This window comes from Lagopus muta, chromosome 5, assembly GCF_023343835.1.
Source record: "Lagopus muta isolate bLagMut1 chromosome 5, bLagMut1 primary, whole genome shotgun sequence".
NCBI classification, from domain to species: domain Eukaryota; kingdom Metazoa; phylum Chordata; class Aves; order Galliformes; family Phasianidae; genus Lagopus; species Lagopus muta.
The window spans coordinates 51,291,682-51,308,391 of NC_064437.1; the positions used below are offsets into that span (position 1 = coordinate 51,291,682).

A 16,710-nucleotide genomic window follows, 5' to 3' on the forward strand; every position below is an offset into this window, starting at 1 on the left:
TCCTAAGTCTGTAGAGCTGGCACTTAATATTTTGTAACCTAGAAAGCCAAGCAGAAGCAATGTAAGTGACAGTAGATGTTAACTCTATAGTGTTATCTTTATAATATTAAGAGTGGGATTACATGGCTTAACTTGTGAAGGAATGTTCAGATTCATGCTGTACCTTAAATAATTACTTCCTGTTGTTTGGCCAGCTTGGGATAAAGGGTGACAAGGCAAGGAAGAATTAATTTTTACTTCTTTCAAAGAGTAAAGAAAATTTGCTATGCAAGAAAACAAATCAAATTTCATAGTTCAATTCTTAGAAAGCATTAACTTTTTTAAGGTAGTTATATTTTATTTGTAATGCAAAGTTTAATTTTCATTGCTTAGAAAAGTGTGCTTTAGAATCCAAATGTCACCATAAAAGATTTGCCATGAGGAGAAGCTTTTATGGCGTCTTTCCTTCACACTGTAATGGAAATTCTTGGTGCTACGATACAACATTTGCTGTTGTTCCTTATAATAATGTGAAGAGTTGTGCATCTCATCTTTGTGCATGCAAATTATTTTCTCCTGATGAGGAAAATCATATTTGTTTGACTCTAAGGAAAAAAAAAAAAAACATAATGAAAACTTCAACTGCTTAACCTGGAAAAGAATAAATTACTTTTAAAACACAGAAAATGTTTCATTATTATTACATGCAGCAAGGCTGCCGATGAGTTTCTCATCCACACATTCAGCATCTTGCTCGAGGGAGAGAAGTCTTGATGCACCCTGGCACCGCAGAACCGCCGCCTTCCTCCTCGCAGCTGCCCGGCGCGAGCCGCTCCGCTTCCCGCCTCGCCGCTTCCCTCACGCGGCGCCTCAGAGCGCGGAGCGCGAGGCCGCGGCCGCCGGGAGCCGCTGCCGAGCTGGACCGCCGGCGGGGAGCTCCGCGAGGCGGTGAGAGGGGCCGGGGCGGGGTGGAGAACGGCTCGGGGAGGCGAGTGACGAAGGGCGGCGGGAGGCGGGCGTGGTCCCGGGGTCGCGGTGCGGTGCGGAGCCGCTCTCCTCGAACGGCCGCAGGGCTCGGCGTGTGCTGCCCGGCCGTCGGCAGCGCGTTTACGACGGGCGCGAGAGCAGAGGTAGCTGCACGCGGCCGTACGGGCCGAGCGTTCAAACCCGAGAGCGATAAAGGGTGGCGGTGGCAGCTTTCTTTCGCTGATAGGAAGGCGGTTATCTCGGCCAGAAGCACGAGGCGTACCGCACGTGCCAGCGGTGGGCCGCTGCGATAAGCCCGTGGCAGCGGGACCCACCCTGCTCCGGCGGCCGTCCTCCATCTCCTCGTCCTGACCACCTCTGGGCTGAAGTCCTCCCTGCCTCCTGATTTCCGATTCCCTGTTCCGAAGTTTGAGACTATGGGAGACCTGCCGCAATACCTCACCAAACACAGAGGAAATCTTATGTGGTTTTTCCCTGCGGGCCGCGTGCTCAGCATGCCAGCACAGTGCTTAAAGTTTGACGAGGATCTTAGCAATTGGAAACGTGGTCTTACTAAAAGAAATGTCAGGCAACCTGGTGGTGGTATCAGCCTTTCGTCAGGTGGAGGAAGGAACCTTTCTTTGCAAGGTTCTGTAACTTAGGGCTGCCTTACGCCTAACCCTTGAACCTGCCCTTTTCTGGTTCTTCAACACACAGGGAAGCTTCCATTTTCCCTGAATCATGCTCACTGCTGGCTGTGTCCATGGGCTGCACTTAGCTCCCACAGCTGTCATACATCCGCTTGAAAGAGCCGCCTGGCTTGCAGCATAAGATAAATTGCTTATAAGTCTGTCACAGAGAGCAAAAGCTCATTGGACAGGTTTAACTTCAAGGCAAATATGAAACAACGTGGTTGAAGGAGATAGAATGGACTCTCAATCAGCTGACTTGTTATTTAAGGGCTTGCTCTGTCTTTCTAAAAATACAGGGTGGGGTGTTTTTTTGGCTTTTTTTTTCTAGTTTGGAGAAAAAAAGATGAGTGATACACTGGCAAGAAGTGCATACACTGACAGATGAATAAACCATACTCTTGAGAGCTGTAAGGTTGAAAAGAACATTCCAGAGATAATGCACGCTTTTGGCTTGGGAGAACTCCCGTGCACCAGAAACACATCCCTCTGAAGATGGTTCTGAACTTTAGAGCTTTCAGTTGAATAATTGCTGTGAGATTTGATATATTTTGAATTATTTAAATTTCCATTCACTGCAATTGAATAACATTGCAGTTAGTGATTTTAAATATAGTTGAATTAATTATCATTTTAAGTTCCCTTTAGTCTTTCCTTTGTCCTTTTTTTAATTTCAAAAGCCTCACTAATGCAAAAGGCCCCTGCACAGAGGAGAGATGAGTCAGAGCTTGAATGGCCTTAGACCTACTTCTGCCTATTAACCACCATGATGCAAGTTTGAAGCGATGTTACTTGCATATCAAAGAGCAAGCCTAGGAAAGCTACAGCTTCCTTTTTAAGCTCTGTTCTTCTGACCCTCTCGGTTGCAGCCTTTCATGGAGAACAAGTCAGATTCACATACACACAGCTGTAATAAATTACCTAAATCTAGCAACAAAGAGAAGGGTGAATTCATGTAGGCAAGGGGGCCAGTCTGAAAGTGAGCTTTATGAGATGGCTGTGGCCATACATCCTTTCATGTTAATGAGAGCAGTTTGAATAATGGCATTAGCCTTGAATTTACATCCCACATATGACTTAAAAATACCCAAGCAAAAGCTGTCCCCAGACTGCTGCATGTGTCAGGGCTGCCATGGACTCATCTTCCTCTGCCCAGGGCCAGCACTGCGAGCAAGACAGGTGCCCACAGCCCCTGTCCCTGCCAGCTGGACACACCCTGAGCTCAGGCACTGCACTTTGTGTCAGAGCTCGTTCCAATGTTGATGCCTCATGCCATGGGCAGTCATAAAGCCTGTGATCTCCAAAAAGCAAACCAAACATGCTGCCCATATTAACAGAAGAAAGGCCTGCAGCTATGACTTTGAGAATGTATGATGGGAAAAGAAATTACACTCTTTCTGATAATAAGCCTGTCAAAGCTGCATGTTGGTCTGTAACTTTTCAAATTTCAGCTGAAGGCAAATTCCTCCCTTGCCTGAATCCAATAGCTTATTTTTGTGTCATCCCTCCGACTCTAGTTTTCTCTGTCGTGCTCTATTGCAAGCTATATATAGGAACAGAGCAACTGTCAGCTTGGAAAAGTACATGGCTTCTTATGTACACAGCGTGGGTTGGAAGGCTATTAGAAGGTCGCTGTCCCAAAATGGGTAGCAGTATACCCATACATGAAAGGAGAAATGATGTGCATCTTCCAGTTTCTTTCCATCCTCTGTTCTAGTAATGAAAGTCTAATTTTAGTATTTTGTATTCACTTTCTGGTTTAGGCATGTCATGTTATGTACTAACACCATCAACACTAAACAAATGCTTTTTTACTCAGATTTCCAGTGCCTAATGTTATAGTTGATTATTAATTTTACATTGTAAGAGAATTGTTCTTGCAGTATAAAACCTCCTGAGACGATGGTTTAAAAGGGCAAATGTGTTTGGGTTTTTTTTTGGTCAATTCTGTGATTTTTATTTCTGCATTCTTGTCTGCTCTTTACTGCATTGGAACAAAATGTGTTTCGTAATGGATCAGACAAATGTTTCTTGCATATTTTCATGTACCCTTTTATATGCTTTTCATTAACTCAAAACATCTTTTAATGAGAAAGCAAATCATAGGCTAGACAGTAATCATCTACAAATCACCTGTCCTTGACAGAATAAGGCATGCTTACGATTTACTCACCAGCATGTGGTGGCAACCACTTCATGGTGAGACAGAATGCCAGTGTTATGAGTAATGTCCAAAGATAAGCAGTTCTTTAGGCAGGACTCCCAAGAGCACAATATGAAAGTTTTAAACAAAAAGTGAGTTTATATTTTGGGCTTAGAAAAATGGCTGAGGCTGGAACTGAGAGCAATAGCAAACATCTCCTGAGAAAATCAGTGCATGCTCATCACCTTGATGCTTGCAGGTGGCAAAATGTCTCAGCTCAATAGCAGGTGCCCACATGAAGGAAAAACCAATCTTCCCCCATGATTCAGTCCCCAGACTAACCACCACCTGTTGGCTTTTGAGAGGAGTTATCCTTGGAACACTGCATTAGTATTGTGTTTGCCAACCTCAAGGCTTAGCACAGGACAAAACCATGAATTTAGCAGAAGTACCAATTCAGATAAGTACAGGCTCAGCTGTGGCTAAATTGGCAATTACGAGATGATAGTCTCTGCTCCTCGTCATCGTCAGCACTGGAAGTTTTGTCTCAGTTCAGCGAGAATTCTGTTTTGTAAGCTCTCATTTGTCTTCTGTTTGACAGCTTAGAGTGCTTTTTTTTCAGCTGTACTGATGAATTGCTGTCAATGGAAAGACCTCCAACACCAGAGGCATACCAAAGGATTAGCCAAAATCTACAATTCCTACATAGCTGGAAAATGCAGAGATTAATTATAAAAGGACCGGACCAGAATATGAGATCATCTTCTCAAATACTACTTGTGTTCAGGATTACAAATCCACGTCTATCTTTATCTCTGACCTTTAAGAGTAAATTTTCAGCACAACCACAACTAGTGGCAGGAGCAGTAGAAGCAGGAAAAAGATCACTGAGTGCTGGCCAGCACTGACTTTTTACCTGCTGCAGGACTGAGCGAGTTCTGCTTTCAGATAATACAGAATTTTACAATTCCAGCATCTGCTCTAGGCTTGTATTGCAACCACAGCTGTGAGGAGGAATGATGTTCTTGACACGATATAAAATTGATGCTTTCTGCCAAGCAATTGGTATGCTTTCAGAATCCTGCCACGATTCTCTCATCTTTCTGTTTTGCTATTTAGAAGGCTGAGGCTAACATGACCTCTGTGAAACTTGTGCTGTGGTCTGACTGCATTTTGGTGTCAGAGCGTTGTAATGTACCACAAAAGCAACAGCATGGTTTAATAATATCATACCTACTGGGAAGAAGTGAGTGTGAAGCTCATTCAGTAGCTCATACTAGACTCAAGCCCATCCTCATTGAGGCAAGTAACAGCTAAGTAGGTCAGCAATCTGCATTTAGGCTCCATTTTCACTGTATGTGATTGCAGGGAGCACCTCATGCCCTCTTTGTCTTTGACTCTACAGCATGACTTAGGCCTTTCATATGTCTGAAGAGAAGTGACTTGGCTCTAATCCCAGAGGAAGTGAGAGGTACTGTTCTGCCAGGCTGGCTGCAGTACAGCCTCATTACTTTCAGGTCAGCGCAGAGCTCTGTAGTTCCCTGCTGTCCCAAGAACAGACTCAATGCAGAAATGCAACAAGACGACGTCGTCTCAGATCCCTTTTTGTATATATCATTAAATAACAACTCTGTTCCAGCAGACATTAACCTGTTGTGCCACTGGAGCTGGGAGCCTGGCTGAGCTGTCAGCAACAGAGGCGGCCAGCCAAAAGGATGGGGGCACTGCTGTACAACCCAGCCCACAGGCAAGAGCGTCAGTGCCTCACCAGAACCAGCAGTCATGTGGAAGGCAGGAAGGGGCAAAGTCCAGTACAACTTGGAAATATCAGCCGGTACTGTCCGTGGCTCATGCTGACACAAAGTTGTGGTACACGTATCCTCTCACCTAGCAAAGACAGTGGGTGAGCCAGCTGTGTAACCACACCTTCAGTTACCTTTCATCTGCAAGAACACCTAGCTGTGAGAAACTTGTCGAGCACGTTCAAGAAACCCCATTCCTGGGTTGGGATTGGCAGTGTATGGTGTCAAGTGATTGCTGGAAAAAGGAATCTGTAGGACTTCAGAGACTTAAAAATCAGATCGCGCAGATGGAAGTGAGCCTGCAGCCCTTTCCTGTTCTATCCCTCACACTTCAGTCACCACATGACTTTGTTTCAGCATTATTACTTACTTATATAATAGGAGGCAAGTATTTCTGCATATCCTCTCACTTTCAATGTTCACTGCTATATAGCCCCAGGCAGGTGAGACCCCTGCACATGAAGAGAACATTATTCAAAGGGCCAGACAGCTGACACAGTAGGCTGCCACTCCAGTATCTGTTTGGTTTGGAATCAGGATGATTTCTGTGTGCCTGTGTGATGGGAGCAGTGATTACAAACTGATTAGATGTTTTCATTTTTAATGCCAATAATGATTTCTAAAAAACCAGATGCCCTTCCTGAGGCATAGCACCCAGTTCAGCTGTTAAAGAGTACAAGAATTTCATTACTGAACACTCTTCCCAGCCTTCTGCTTCCTTATGTTTTGGACAGAAGGACATCAAGTCACGTTACTGTATTTTGATGGTGATACTGTTCCTTTAATCAATTAGTAGAGACTTGACTTTCAGAAAAAAGGTTATTACAGAGAAGAGATATTTTGAGACCATCTAATTACATCTCAGAAGTGCAATAATAAGGAAAAAAGCTGCTCTGGGAATACAGGAAATGTTAGGATGCAAAAATACACCACTCAGTTTTACAGTCTGCTTACCATGTGCTACGTAATTGCAGTGCATATTTGATTTATACTAATTACATTTCAGTGGGTTGATTTGCTTTCTGACTGGAACAGAAGTGCCACATTGTGAATTCAGCTTGCTTATGCCTTTTGTGCACAGTGTCACAAGCCTTGTTCTTTTAAAAACAGAATATAACCAAAACAAAACTATAAAAGCCACCATCCAAGCTGCACATCACAGCTGATGAATATACTCAGTTTCTCTTTGTCGTGTTCACTTGTATGCAAACAGATTTTAAATTTGGCTCACTGGCTACCATTCATAAGAATATATTTTAGGTGGAAGAATTATACAGCTTCTCAGCTGATGATTATGCAGCTGCCAAAAGGGATGAATTCAAATCTCATGCTCTGCTTTTTATAACATTTTGATAATTTGGTCCTGAGGAATATTCCAGATGCAACTAATTATCCTGTAATGAGGCTCCTAAAGCTGACAGACAAACTGTTGAAGGTGTCCAACTTGTTATAAATAATGATTTTATTTTCTCTTAACTCTTCTTATGTGGATGCTACCAATGGTCCTATCAGTGAAGAGAAAGGAAGGAAAACACTGTAAGGTTTATGCAATTTAATTGTTGTGGCTATAAGGACAAACAGGATAACCAGGGCAAAAGCATTCTGCTAGTCAGTTTTCAGTCTGCAAATAATTACTTCCTTCTGTAACACTTAAGTGTCAGCTACAACAAATTAAGTAAAGTTGATCAATACCCATATGCCCTTTTTCTGCTCTTCTTATTCCTTAGTTGTAGGTAAAGACAATATAATGTCTGTGGGCTGCTAAGTGTTATGTAGAAGGATTCCAACACACAGCAGATATGATTAAGCTAAACTAGAACTGAAGTGCTTTGACCAGGAACTGGAAAAGAAAATTACAGATTGTCTGTAATCACCTACTCTCGACTCTGTCCAAAATAGCAGAAGACCTGAAAGCATAAGAAAAGCTTTAAAAAAAAAAAAAAAAAAAACAAACCAACCACACACACACAAAAAAACCAGCAAAATCAAACACCAACAAGAATCCATAGTTTTGAAATTGCTTGCAAATTATTAGTGTTTATTTGCATTCTCATTTATCTTGGAAATGAGATGGGTAAGTGAGCCCTGGTAATAAGGAAGGGGGTATGTGACTTAAAACGCGTAGTACAGTGTTACACCTGCTGGGAAAGGCTGCACTTGGCAGTGGGGGAAGGCTAGTTACAGCCTTTAGTTTATGTTAAGTAGAAAACATTTTCATTTTTATAGTACCTTGAAATTTAACAGCACTCAGGGGGGGAGGTAGGGTTATAGAATCCTGCAGTTAAAAGATACTTTTTTTCCCCCAAAAAAGCCACTAACAGAATGAAAAGCCATGGCCTCATAATTAAAAGGCACTAAAGGACCTAAGACAGATCTGAAACTTTTGATGAAATTCAGACTGAATTATCCTTACACACTAGCAACAGTTCTCTGTTGTTGCTATTGTTTTCTATTGACTGCAGAGACTGTCTCTCTCTGCAGAGATAATAACTGCTAGCGTATTGATGGTGAGAAATGCACTAATGTTCATAGCTCAGTACTGAGGGGACTTAGGAAAAAATGCCCTTTTGACTTAATGAACAGACTTGGACCCATCTCTAGAAATGACGCTCTGGTTTTTATTCCTTCAGTTCCCTCTCTCCAAAAGGCTTTCATCATGCACTTTGTGTTCCATAGAACTTCTGCAACTTCACTCACCCAGAGGGACTTGTTACAATATGTATTTAATTAACATCTGTCTTAAATTAAGAAAATAAATCCCTAAAGTTGAAAAGCAAATATACTGGAGGACTGTCCTCCTGCACTGTACTCTTGTTATCTGAAACAGAATAATGCACACAATTTGTGCCCAAGTAACACCTCACACTATCACTTGTGACAAACCCAATTATCCCTGGGATCTTAGCCTAGAACTATGCAAGGGATGTAAGGTGGTAGAGATTTTCTTCTTTCAAATTACTCAAATGCTTCTGAACCAGATATGATTCTGCTGGAAAAGGAAAAAGCCTTAATTGTGAACAAAAATCAAGAAGCTTTTGATTCCAGGCTATCTTAGCTCTTCTATCTTCTGAGCATCAGAAATGTCTGGAAAACTAGTATCAGAAGGCTCTTCCAGAGGTACACCAAGTAGGGATATTAGCTTCTTGTTATGACCCATGGCAAAGCAATGGCAACTACTCCCCAAATCACACATATGGTAAATAGAGAAGCGTGTTCCTTTATTGGCTTCTGTTAGCTGCAGCAAAATGTTACTGAAGAGTGGAAGAACAACTGAAAAAAAAATACAAAGCAGTCCGCTATGCATACTGCATCACCAGTAGTGCTCTGTAGGTGGAAATAAAGTTGCATAATTTTTTTTTTCTAAATAAACAAAGTACTTCCTATAGAGGCCCACTGCTTAGGCAATTGCTTTTCCATGGCTTAGTCATCCAGCATTAAATGAGGTGCCTGCAAGATATGTTTTGACAGGTGCTGCTGAGCTGTTTAGTTGAGGCAGTTTCAAGTCATGACTGCTATTTGCTTTCACTGGTTCCAGAAAGGAATTTTTCTACTGAAGTACTTATTGTGGTACAACCAGAAATAACTCCTTTGTGCTTATAATATGCAGAGGTGCAAAAGAAATTAAATAAACCAAGCACAGGAGTAAATAACAGGCAAGAACAAAAAGGCCACACAACTTAAATTTCGAGTACAGGGGGCCATGATCTAATGGATATGATTGGTCCCTGTTTACAGAACATTTCTCAACACAAGATTTTTTCCCCCCACTTGCAATATATTCTTTGCACACATCTTTTGACTTGCATTTCTGGGAAGCAAGCTCCCATACTCAAGCTCTCGAATAAGCCCTTGAAATAAACTAAGAAAGTCTACTTTCGAGTAGTATAAATCAGTAAGCAGAAAGAACTTAAGTAGTTGAAATCCTGGGCAACCTCTGGCACAGGTACTTCTCCAGTAGCGGAACCTGCTAAACAGCAGCAAAGAAAAGTCTAGGCCTCAATGTCTACAAGAACTGAGACAACTAAATTCTGACTTCCCCAGATTATGCTGGAATGCACTGAAACAGGTTTTTTTTCCCCTACAATCACAGCATGTGAGGTCAGGGGAGAAGACGTCCATTTTCAATCAACAGGTTTACAGTATGGCAGTTCAGTTACAGCTGCCACTGTAAACATGCAACAGAAATTTGTCAAATAGAATGGTGCCCTCAAAGATGGCTAATACTGTAGTCAACAATACCTACCTACGTATTCAAGCAAGCACAGAACTATTCCAAATGCTTCCCTGGAGTGGGGCCCCAAATAGCAACATAGATCCCTGACTGATAAGTCAAAGGAGACAGCTACCTTTAGAGAAAAAAAAACACAGGAGATGAGGGAATTAGTGTAATTCAAAACAGGCAGCTCAAAGAAACTGTTGCAAATGGGAACTTTTACAGGGGAAAGAGAACAAACAAAAGAAAAACCATTCAAACAAATGTAGAGATCCTTTTAAATCTAACAATTTAAGATGGAAAATGAGTGAGAAGGGGAGAATCATTCCTCATGCATTACCATAATTGTAGTTCAGCTCTTGCCTAAACAGGGGGGGAAAAAAAAAAAAAGACAAATTTTGGATAAGAATGGTTGAGAACTCTTATATTGCATTGAGAAATGCTACATTACATTTAATGCTCCTTCTGTGAAGGTATCAGAACATTAACCATTAGTGAAAAAAATCATTCCTAAAGTCAGTATTACCTTTCAAAATGAAGAGACATCGCTGTATTCCCCAATAAAGCCGGCACATCAGCCAACCCAGAGTTACCTAACAACTCCCAATCACAATTCTGTATTAACAGAGCTCTGTCACGTTGCAACAATGTTTTGCTTTAAATGCTTGACAAATGCATTCCATCATCTCATTCACTAATCATAAACAAGCAAGGGAAAAAAAAAAAACAACAGATAGTAAATTTGAAGTGTAAGGTTGAAGTCTCAGTCGTTTTTCCTTTACTGCAAGATATTTCTTTGACCTATCAACTTAAAATTGATCGTATAACTCCTCAGATACACATTAAAACACATTCCGTTGTTGTTGGCTTCTGTTCAACTGACAAAATACACTACGGAGCGTAAAAAATATTTATTCAGCCTAATTCAACATAACTGTAATTCGTAATACTAAAAACAAGATTTACAACATAGTAACCAAAGTAATGACTTTCTGCCACCACTTTAATCATCATATAATCCAAACAGTGTTTCCGTAATGATATTTTTACAGTAGCTTCAAGTTTCAGTGAAGACAATTATCTCTTCCCATAGAACAAGTTTCAAGACTGGCAATTTGCATCCTTCCATTCTTCATGAGACTTTAAAAAACAGTAATAAATTGCCTGGAAATATATACAGTGAAGACCACTGAAAAGCTGTTTTCTCAAAATGAGGAATTCCATAAGAAATATGTATATGTTTCAAGGCTATCTTACATAAAGCAGCAACTTTTCAAGGTTGCCACTCTATCTAAAGTTTATATAAAATTGAGCCCACTCAAAGACAAATATAATCAGCAGACTTGCAAGATTGTAGCAATTCTTCAGTTACAGCTCAGAGTTTCAGTTACGAATCTCAAAGTATTTGATATGGATCAAACGTATAATTTTCTATACTGTAGTTTTTGAATAGTAGGTGGCCATTATATACACTTTATACAGTTCTAAAATATTACATCTCAGTATTTAAGACAAATATACTATAGAAAAGGTACCATATTTCAAGGTTTTTTTTTAACATACATTATTGCAGTCAAATCTCTCATTTCCTTCATTTCTGGTGAAAAGAAATAGTTACTTATGAGTACTTCCACTAATTTTTAAATTTTTTTTCTTAAACCTGTCTCCATGCATTTGACATCCTATTATGAAGAAGAAAAAACCTTTTGAGAGCAACAAATTGTTGTAAAGAGAACTTCCAGTACTAACTGGAGGTTAGATCTGATAGGAATATTAAACGGCCATGTTATATTTGTCAAAATGTAACTTTGGAAAACAGTTAATTTTTGTTAAGTTTTTAAATATCTGAAATAACTGAAGTGCCAGTGTCCCCATCAGCAGGCTACTTGGAACATGCTATAACAGTAAAGCTGACTGTGCAAATAAACTAACTTAGTTTATTACACATTTAAGATTTGTCCTTAGTCCTTTACAGAACAGAACCAAGTTGCATTCAGCTGTCTAAACTGCTGGCAATGTCTTAAACTCAGTCCTCCAGTGTAGCATTGCCCTTTCTTTCCAGCTGTTGTTCCTGGCTATCCTGCCAATACAGATGGCGTGGGCAGAGAAAAGACTTGTCCAGATACAGGAGCTGAGCCGTGCCCCCAGATCTGAAGTTGAAACTGAAAACTAGAGCTTTCTTCTAAATGTAACTTTAGCATTCATTGTTTCCTCATATTTTTCCTACTCTTTTTACTTGTACAGATAACTTACATAATCAAAAGGAACATGAGAACTAAACAATTGCTCTAATACGTAACTAGAAAGTAATTGAAATTCACTTCCCCCATGTCATTATTTTGCTGTGAAGAAAAAAAGAAAGCTATCTAGTACCAGTTACAAACCAATTAAAAAAAAAAAAAAAAAGCCATGAGAAAACAGTAGGCATTGCAGAAGATACAACAGGACAATAAAAAGTATCAGTAATACAACAGTCACCTGGAAGCCACGCTCATTTCAAAAGCTTGTACTTAGGTGGCTAAAGCTGACACACCAGTCCTGTAGAATGATCTTTTTCTCTGTCCAGCCATTTGTGTACTGTGTACTCCCTGTTCCACACCAGCAAGATACAAGAAAACCTTTATTGCCTGATGTCCCACAATTACTTTCCCTTAGTAATGACTCATTTCCTTCCTTAAAAACAAACAAACAAACAACCTTCATTGTGTGAAGTACTGAAATGGATGACAGCCTGGGTATGAAAACACACTATTAAAAAAAGCATCTGAACACGGCCTCTATTAACTACACAATTTGAAGTGTTTTTGTTGTGTAGTTGGTGATTTTTTTTTTTCCCCACCCATTCAGCAAATCGGCTCAAAGAAAGTAATTCCAAAGCCTGTTGCTCAAGAGAAATACTCCAAAACAATGAAAGCAAGTCACATTCTTAGGTTCAGTGATTACTGAAAGGATATACCCTGCCACAAGACAGTGCTTTATTGTACTTAAAGAAAAAAACAGGAGCAGCAACTTATCACAATTCTCCACTACTGTGCAATAATGATGGAACCAATACAACATGAAAACCTGTTAGGTGAGACTGTATGACATCAGATGATCACAGCCTTATGCACCTTCTTGCTCAGGATAATTTAAAATTTTGCGGTGAGCTTGGCGCAAATACTGCTGTTGTTTGAAGTAAACCTTAAAAGCTCCTTTTATAGCAACAAAAGCAATTCCACCCTGAAATAAAAAGAGATTTTGAAAGCCTGCAAAGTTCAGCATCTTATCATTGCAAATGTTCTTTGTAAAAGAAAACTTACTTAATAGGGTGTACTTTCTAATCAAACAGCTTTTTCTTTTCAAGTTAGCTAATTAGGACAATTCCAAATGATTATAACAGCTTTCTGTCACAATATAGCATTGCAAAGGTTCAAGTTACATATAAGGAATTACAAAATAGACCTACAGGTATTTTAAAACTTTCATCTCCTTGGGAATTCAACACATGTTCTAAAAGTCTATTATTCTATTTCAAAAACTTATGTCAAACAGTTATTTATCTGCTTTTTTTCCCCTTCTCTGAATAATTATAGATGGCATAAACAATAATGTTTTTTACCATTCCATAAACAGACTGTGGTAGAGGGTACTTGCTAAAAACAAGCATAAGGTGAAAGAAAGACAATTTATTATTTTTATAGTTTTACCCTGTGTTCATCTCAAGTCTTCAAAGTAAGAAGAAACACTAAGAAACCTTTAGCCTGAGTGAATGGTTGTAACTGCTGTTTCTTCCACTTGCTAGAATTGGGAAAAAAAAAGACTGAAGTGACAGTCACATCTACCAGGGATGCAGTTCATGAAACTCAATCTGCTCCCTCTTGAAAAGCTGCAAGCCTGAGAGGTTATTCACAAAGGAGATTTTTCTCATCTACCATTCTTCTGCCTTCATTTAAGGTGTAAGAAATAGATCTTTTTACTCTTATTTCAATAAATTGACTCTTCCAAGGAGTCAACAGAAGCTAATCTGAAAAGGCTGATAGTTCTCTAGTTTCTAGCCCTAGTTCTCACTTGCAGAGCCTGTTGTTAGAAAATACTGATTGTTCATCTACTGCTAAGATTTGCTTAGCACAGTACCAGACACAGGTTTCAGCCTTTTCCAGTTACTTTCAGTCATAGGGGAAAAAAAAAGTCTCTCACATGTAATCTCACCCGCTGCCAAGGCAGACAACTTCAGGAAATCTTCTCTACCCTTAATCAAATGCCACTCTGAAGTTCTGGTTCAATTTACACTTTTTAGTTTCCTCCCACTCCACAGCACTTTACAATCCTATGTAACTATTTGTATAGCAAAGAATAAAGTATCTTACCAAGATTGTCCTTTGTAAATTTGAGTTAACACTGCTGAACATCAGCTTGCCCACTATTGTGGCAATAGTAGGGAAAACCAGAGCTCCACACAGAATACGAGTAGCAGAGACGTGATCGGCCAACGGGTTGGCCTCTGCTGGAATACGAGGAACAGGACAACCAATGCCTGAAGGGATGAGAGCAGAAGAGGAGAGAATATAGCCACTGCCTCAAACAGAACATAGGAGGAACTAGTCCTGCCCTCCTCGGCTTCATTATAAATATACAGTGCATCAGCATAGATATTCAGTGTAATTACTTTGATAACTCGCCCTCTTTTCAGCAGATATTCCATTCCAATTAAGGGACTATATTCATTTCTACTTTCAAATGAGAAACTGTTATATTTAGTAGCTTATTTTCATTACCACTTACCTGAAACCACATTCCTGCTTCTGCTGCCCCACCTGCCTCACTAGGTACTGTATGAGCACAATCAAAATAAAACAAACATAATAGAGGGAAAGTATAACTACCCATACTTAAGGATGGTAAAAATTCATATCCCTGTCTCCTAGACAGAGAAACTCAAACTTGGTATTTCCTTTTAAAATTAATGCACATTACCTGGAAATATGCTGTTCAAAATTTGTAGCTTATTAGAATATTTGCGCCACAGTCTGAGCACATAGTCCTCCCAGCGAATCATCTTGCCCAGTATTAGCATGACTGGGATAGTGGGAAGTCCAATCAAAAGAAATAAAGGATCAGCTCTCTCCATAACATCAAGACCTTCTTTGTGACCCACCACCTGATAAATACGTATATAGTGGACAAACAAGAAATACAATTTTAAAAGTTTGCTTTGGGGAGGGACCAACCATGCATTTTAAGATAATAAAACCTTTCAACTGATGTACTCAGTCTTCCTTTTGCATCCTTGGCTGTTTGTCAAGCACAATGCAGACAAGTGAGCTTCTTGCCCTAGTGTGCGTGTCATTAATCTTGCAACAGAAACCTGTAACACAATTCTTTACCATCTCAGCAAAAGTTTCATGTCTCTCTGCATGCATGAGTAGAAGCATAAACATCTGAAGTATGAAAACAGAAAGCTTCCCACAATGCACACAAAAACTTAAATTTTTGAAATTTTTTTTTTTAATTTCTCTATAGTCAAATTGATTAGATCTTCCTCTTTAAAGGATAAATTGTATTTCAGGATGTTTTAATTAAAAATCTCATAATTAGGAATCCTCTATGTAAGAGAGATCACACTGTGTGCAACCAGAGGAAAAAATCTAATTCTTCAAACCCAGGATTTAGCCAGGTATTTATAGCAACATGGGTGTGAAGTTGTAACCATGCAGTTGCTTAACTAGACCCACAGCTTGCCTTTGCTTAAGGCCAGATTCTCATTTCAAAGTAAAGCAACCATAGAGAGGAGTGTTTAGTTTTCCATTTTGTTATGTAGTTCTAGAGAAGCTATAAAAGATCATACAAGTTACTACGGAAAAAGGCTCAGTGTAGCAGTTTTCAGAGAGATAAGGATTAGTACATTTCACTAAATTCCAGTTTTATCCCTACAGATGCCTGCAGTGCCCTTGTAAGGGCTACAAGAACAGGATATGAGATGAGGAAATTCACAGATGTTCAATTCTGTGGTTGGGAGTGTCATCCACCGGAATGGAGGAGGTCTTGTAAGTCATTTTATATCACTCCTATATCACCATTTGACACTGGTAGCAGGGAGACTGCATCAACTCATTTGGGCTCAAGTTAAAATGGTTATATTTTTGCTACAAGTTCCTATACAAACAGAACCAAATACCATACAGCCACATTTTAAGCTAAGGGAAGAAAGGAATCTTATTTTTTTTAATTTAAAAGTCCTATTTAAAAGCCTTGCTTTCAAGGCTTGTAAGATCTAGAAGAGGAAATAGACATGTACCTGCATCACTGTCACAGCTCCATATGTAACTGCTGTCCAGTATATGGAGCCCACCATTATTCCAGCTGCAGCAAATGGACATGCCTTTGAGATCAGTCGATCTGCAAGATCCAAAACGTAAACAACTGGACCTATGACAGAGGAAAAGTAAGGTTTCAAGATGCAGCTATAAGCATACTGAAGAAAGCTCTCAGCAACTGTCACAAGAAAGCTGTCACTAAACTTTATCCCACTCTAGAGCAAAAAAAAGCAAAGATTCATTCCACTGGAAAAGCGATAGGTTGCACTCAATATTTTTAGGGCTACCTCAAATATTGGAGGAAAAAAATTCTTTTCATTTAGAGCTGTTGATAATACAGTTTCACTGTTTATTGACAAATCCACTTTCAAGACTTGCACACAGCAACACATTACTCATGCCAACTTTGATAAGCAGGGCATACTCACATCTTTTCTTTTGAAGACTGCAAGAGAACCAGCAAAGCAAAAGCCACAAGTTGAAGAGTGTGAAAAGTATGCATGGAACTGAAAAGTGGCTACCACTATGACCATGATCCATGCTATTTTTGTGTTTGCCAGACTTCTAAGTATCAGTACAACAGCAGCAATTTCATTTTTGTGTTTTACAACAAGCTCTTTAG

The 16,710-nt window shown here is 39.8% G+C and overlaps 1 protein-coding gene across 3 annotated transcripts in view; it reads right to left on the minus strand.

Annotated features, from left to right (window-relative positions):
- Positions 1 to 311: 311 nt before the first annotated feature.
- MARCHF5 (membrane associated ring-CH-type finger 5) overlaps positions 312 to 16,710 on the minus strand; it is a 31,051-nt gene continuing 14,652 nt past the window's right edge. The window contains exons 3-6 of one of the 3 annotated variants that reach the window (XM_048945299.1): positions 16,070 to 16,200; positions 14,749 to 14,932; positions 14,142 to 14,308; positions 312 to 584 (exon numbers count right to left, since the gene is read on the minus strand). In XM_048945299.1, coding sequence (XP_048801256.1) covers positions 546 to 584; positions 14,142 to 14,308; positions 14,749 to 14,932; positions 16,070 to 16,200 — 521 coding nt within the window. In that variant the 3' untranslated portion in view covers positions 312 to 545. Of the gene's footprint in view, positions 585 to 10,688; positions 13,015 to 14,141; positions 14,309 to 14,748; positions 14,933 to 16,069; positions 16,201 to 16,710 lie in introns of those variants that run through there. The other 2 variants (XM_048945298.1, XM_048945297.1) reach the window with 2 other exon arrangements.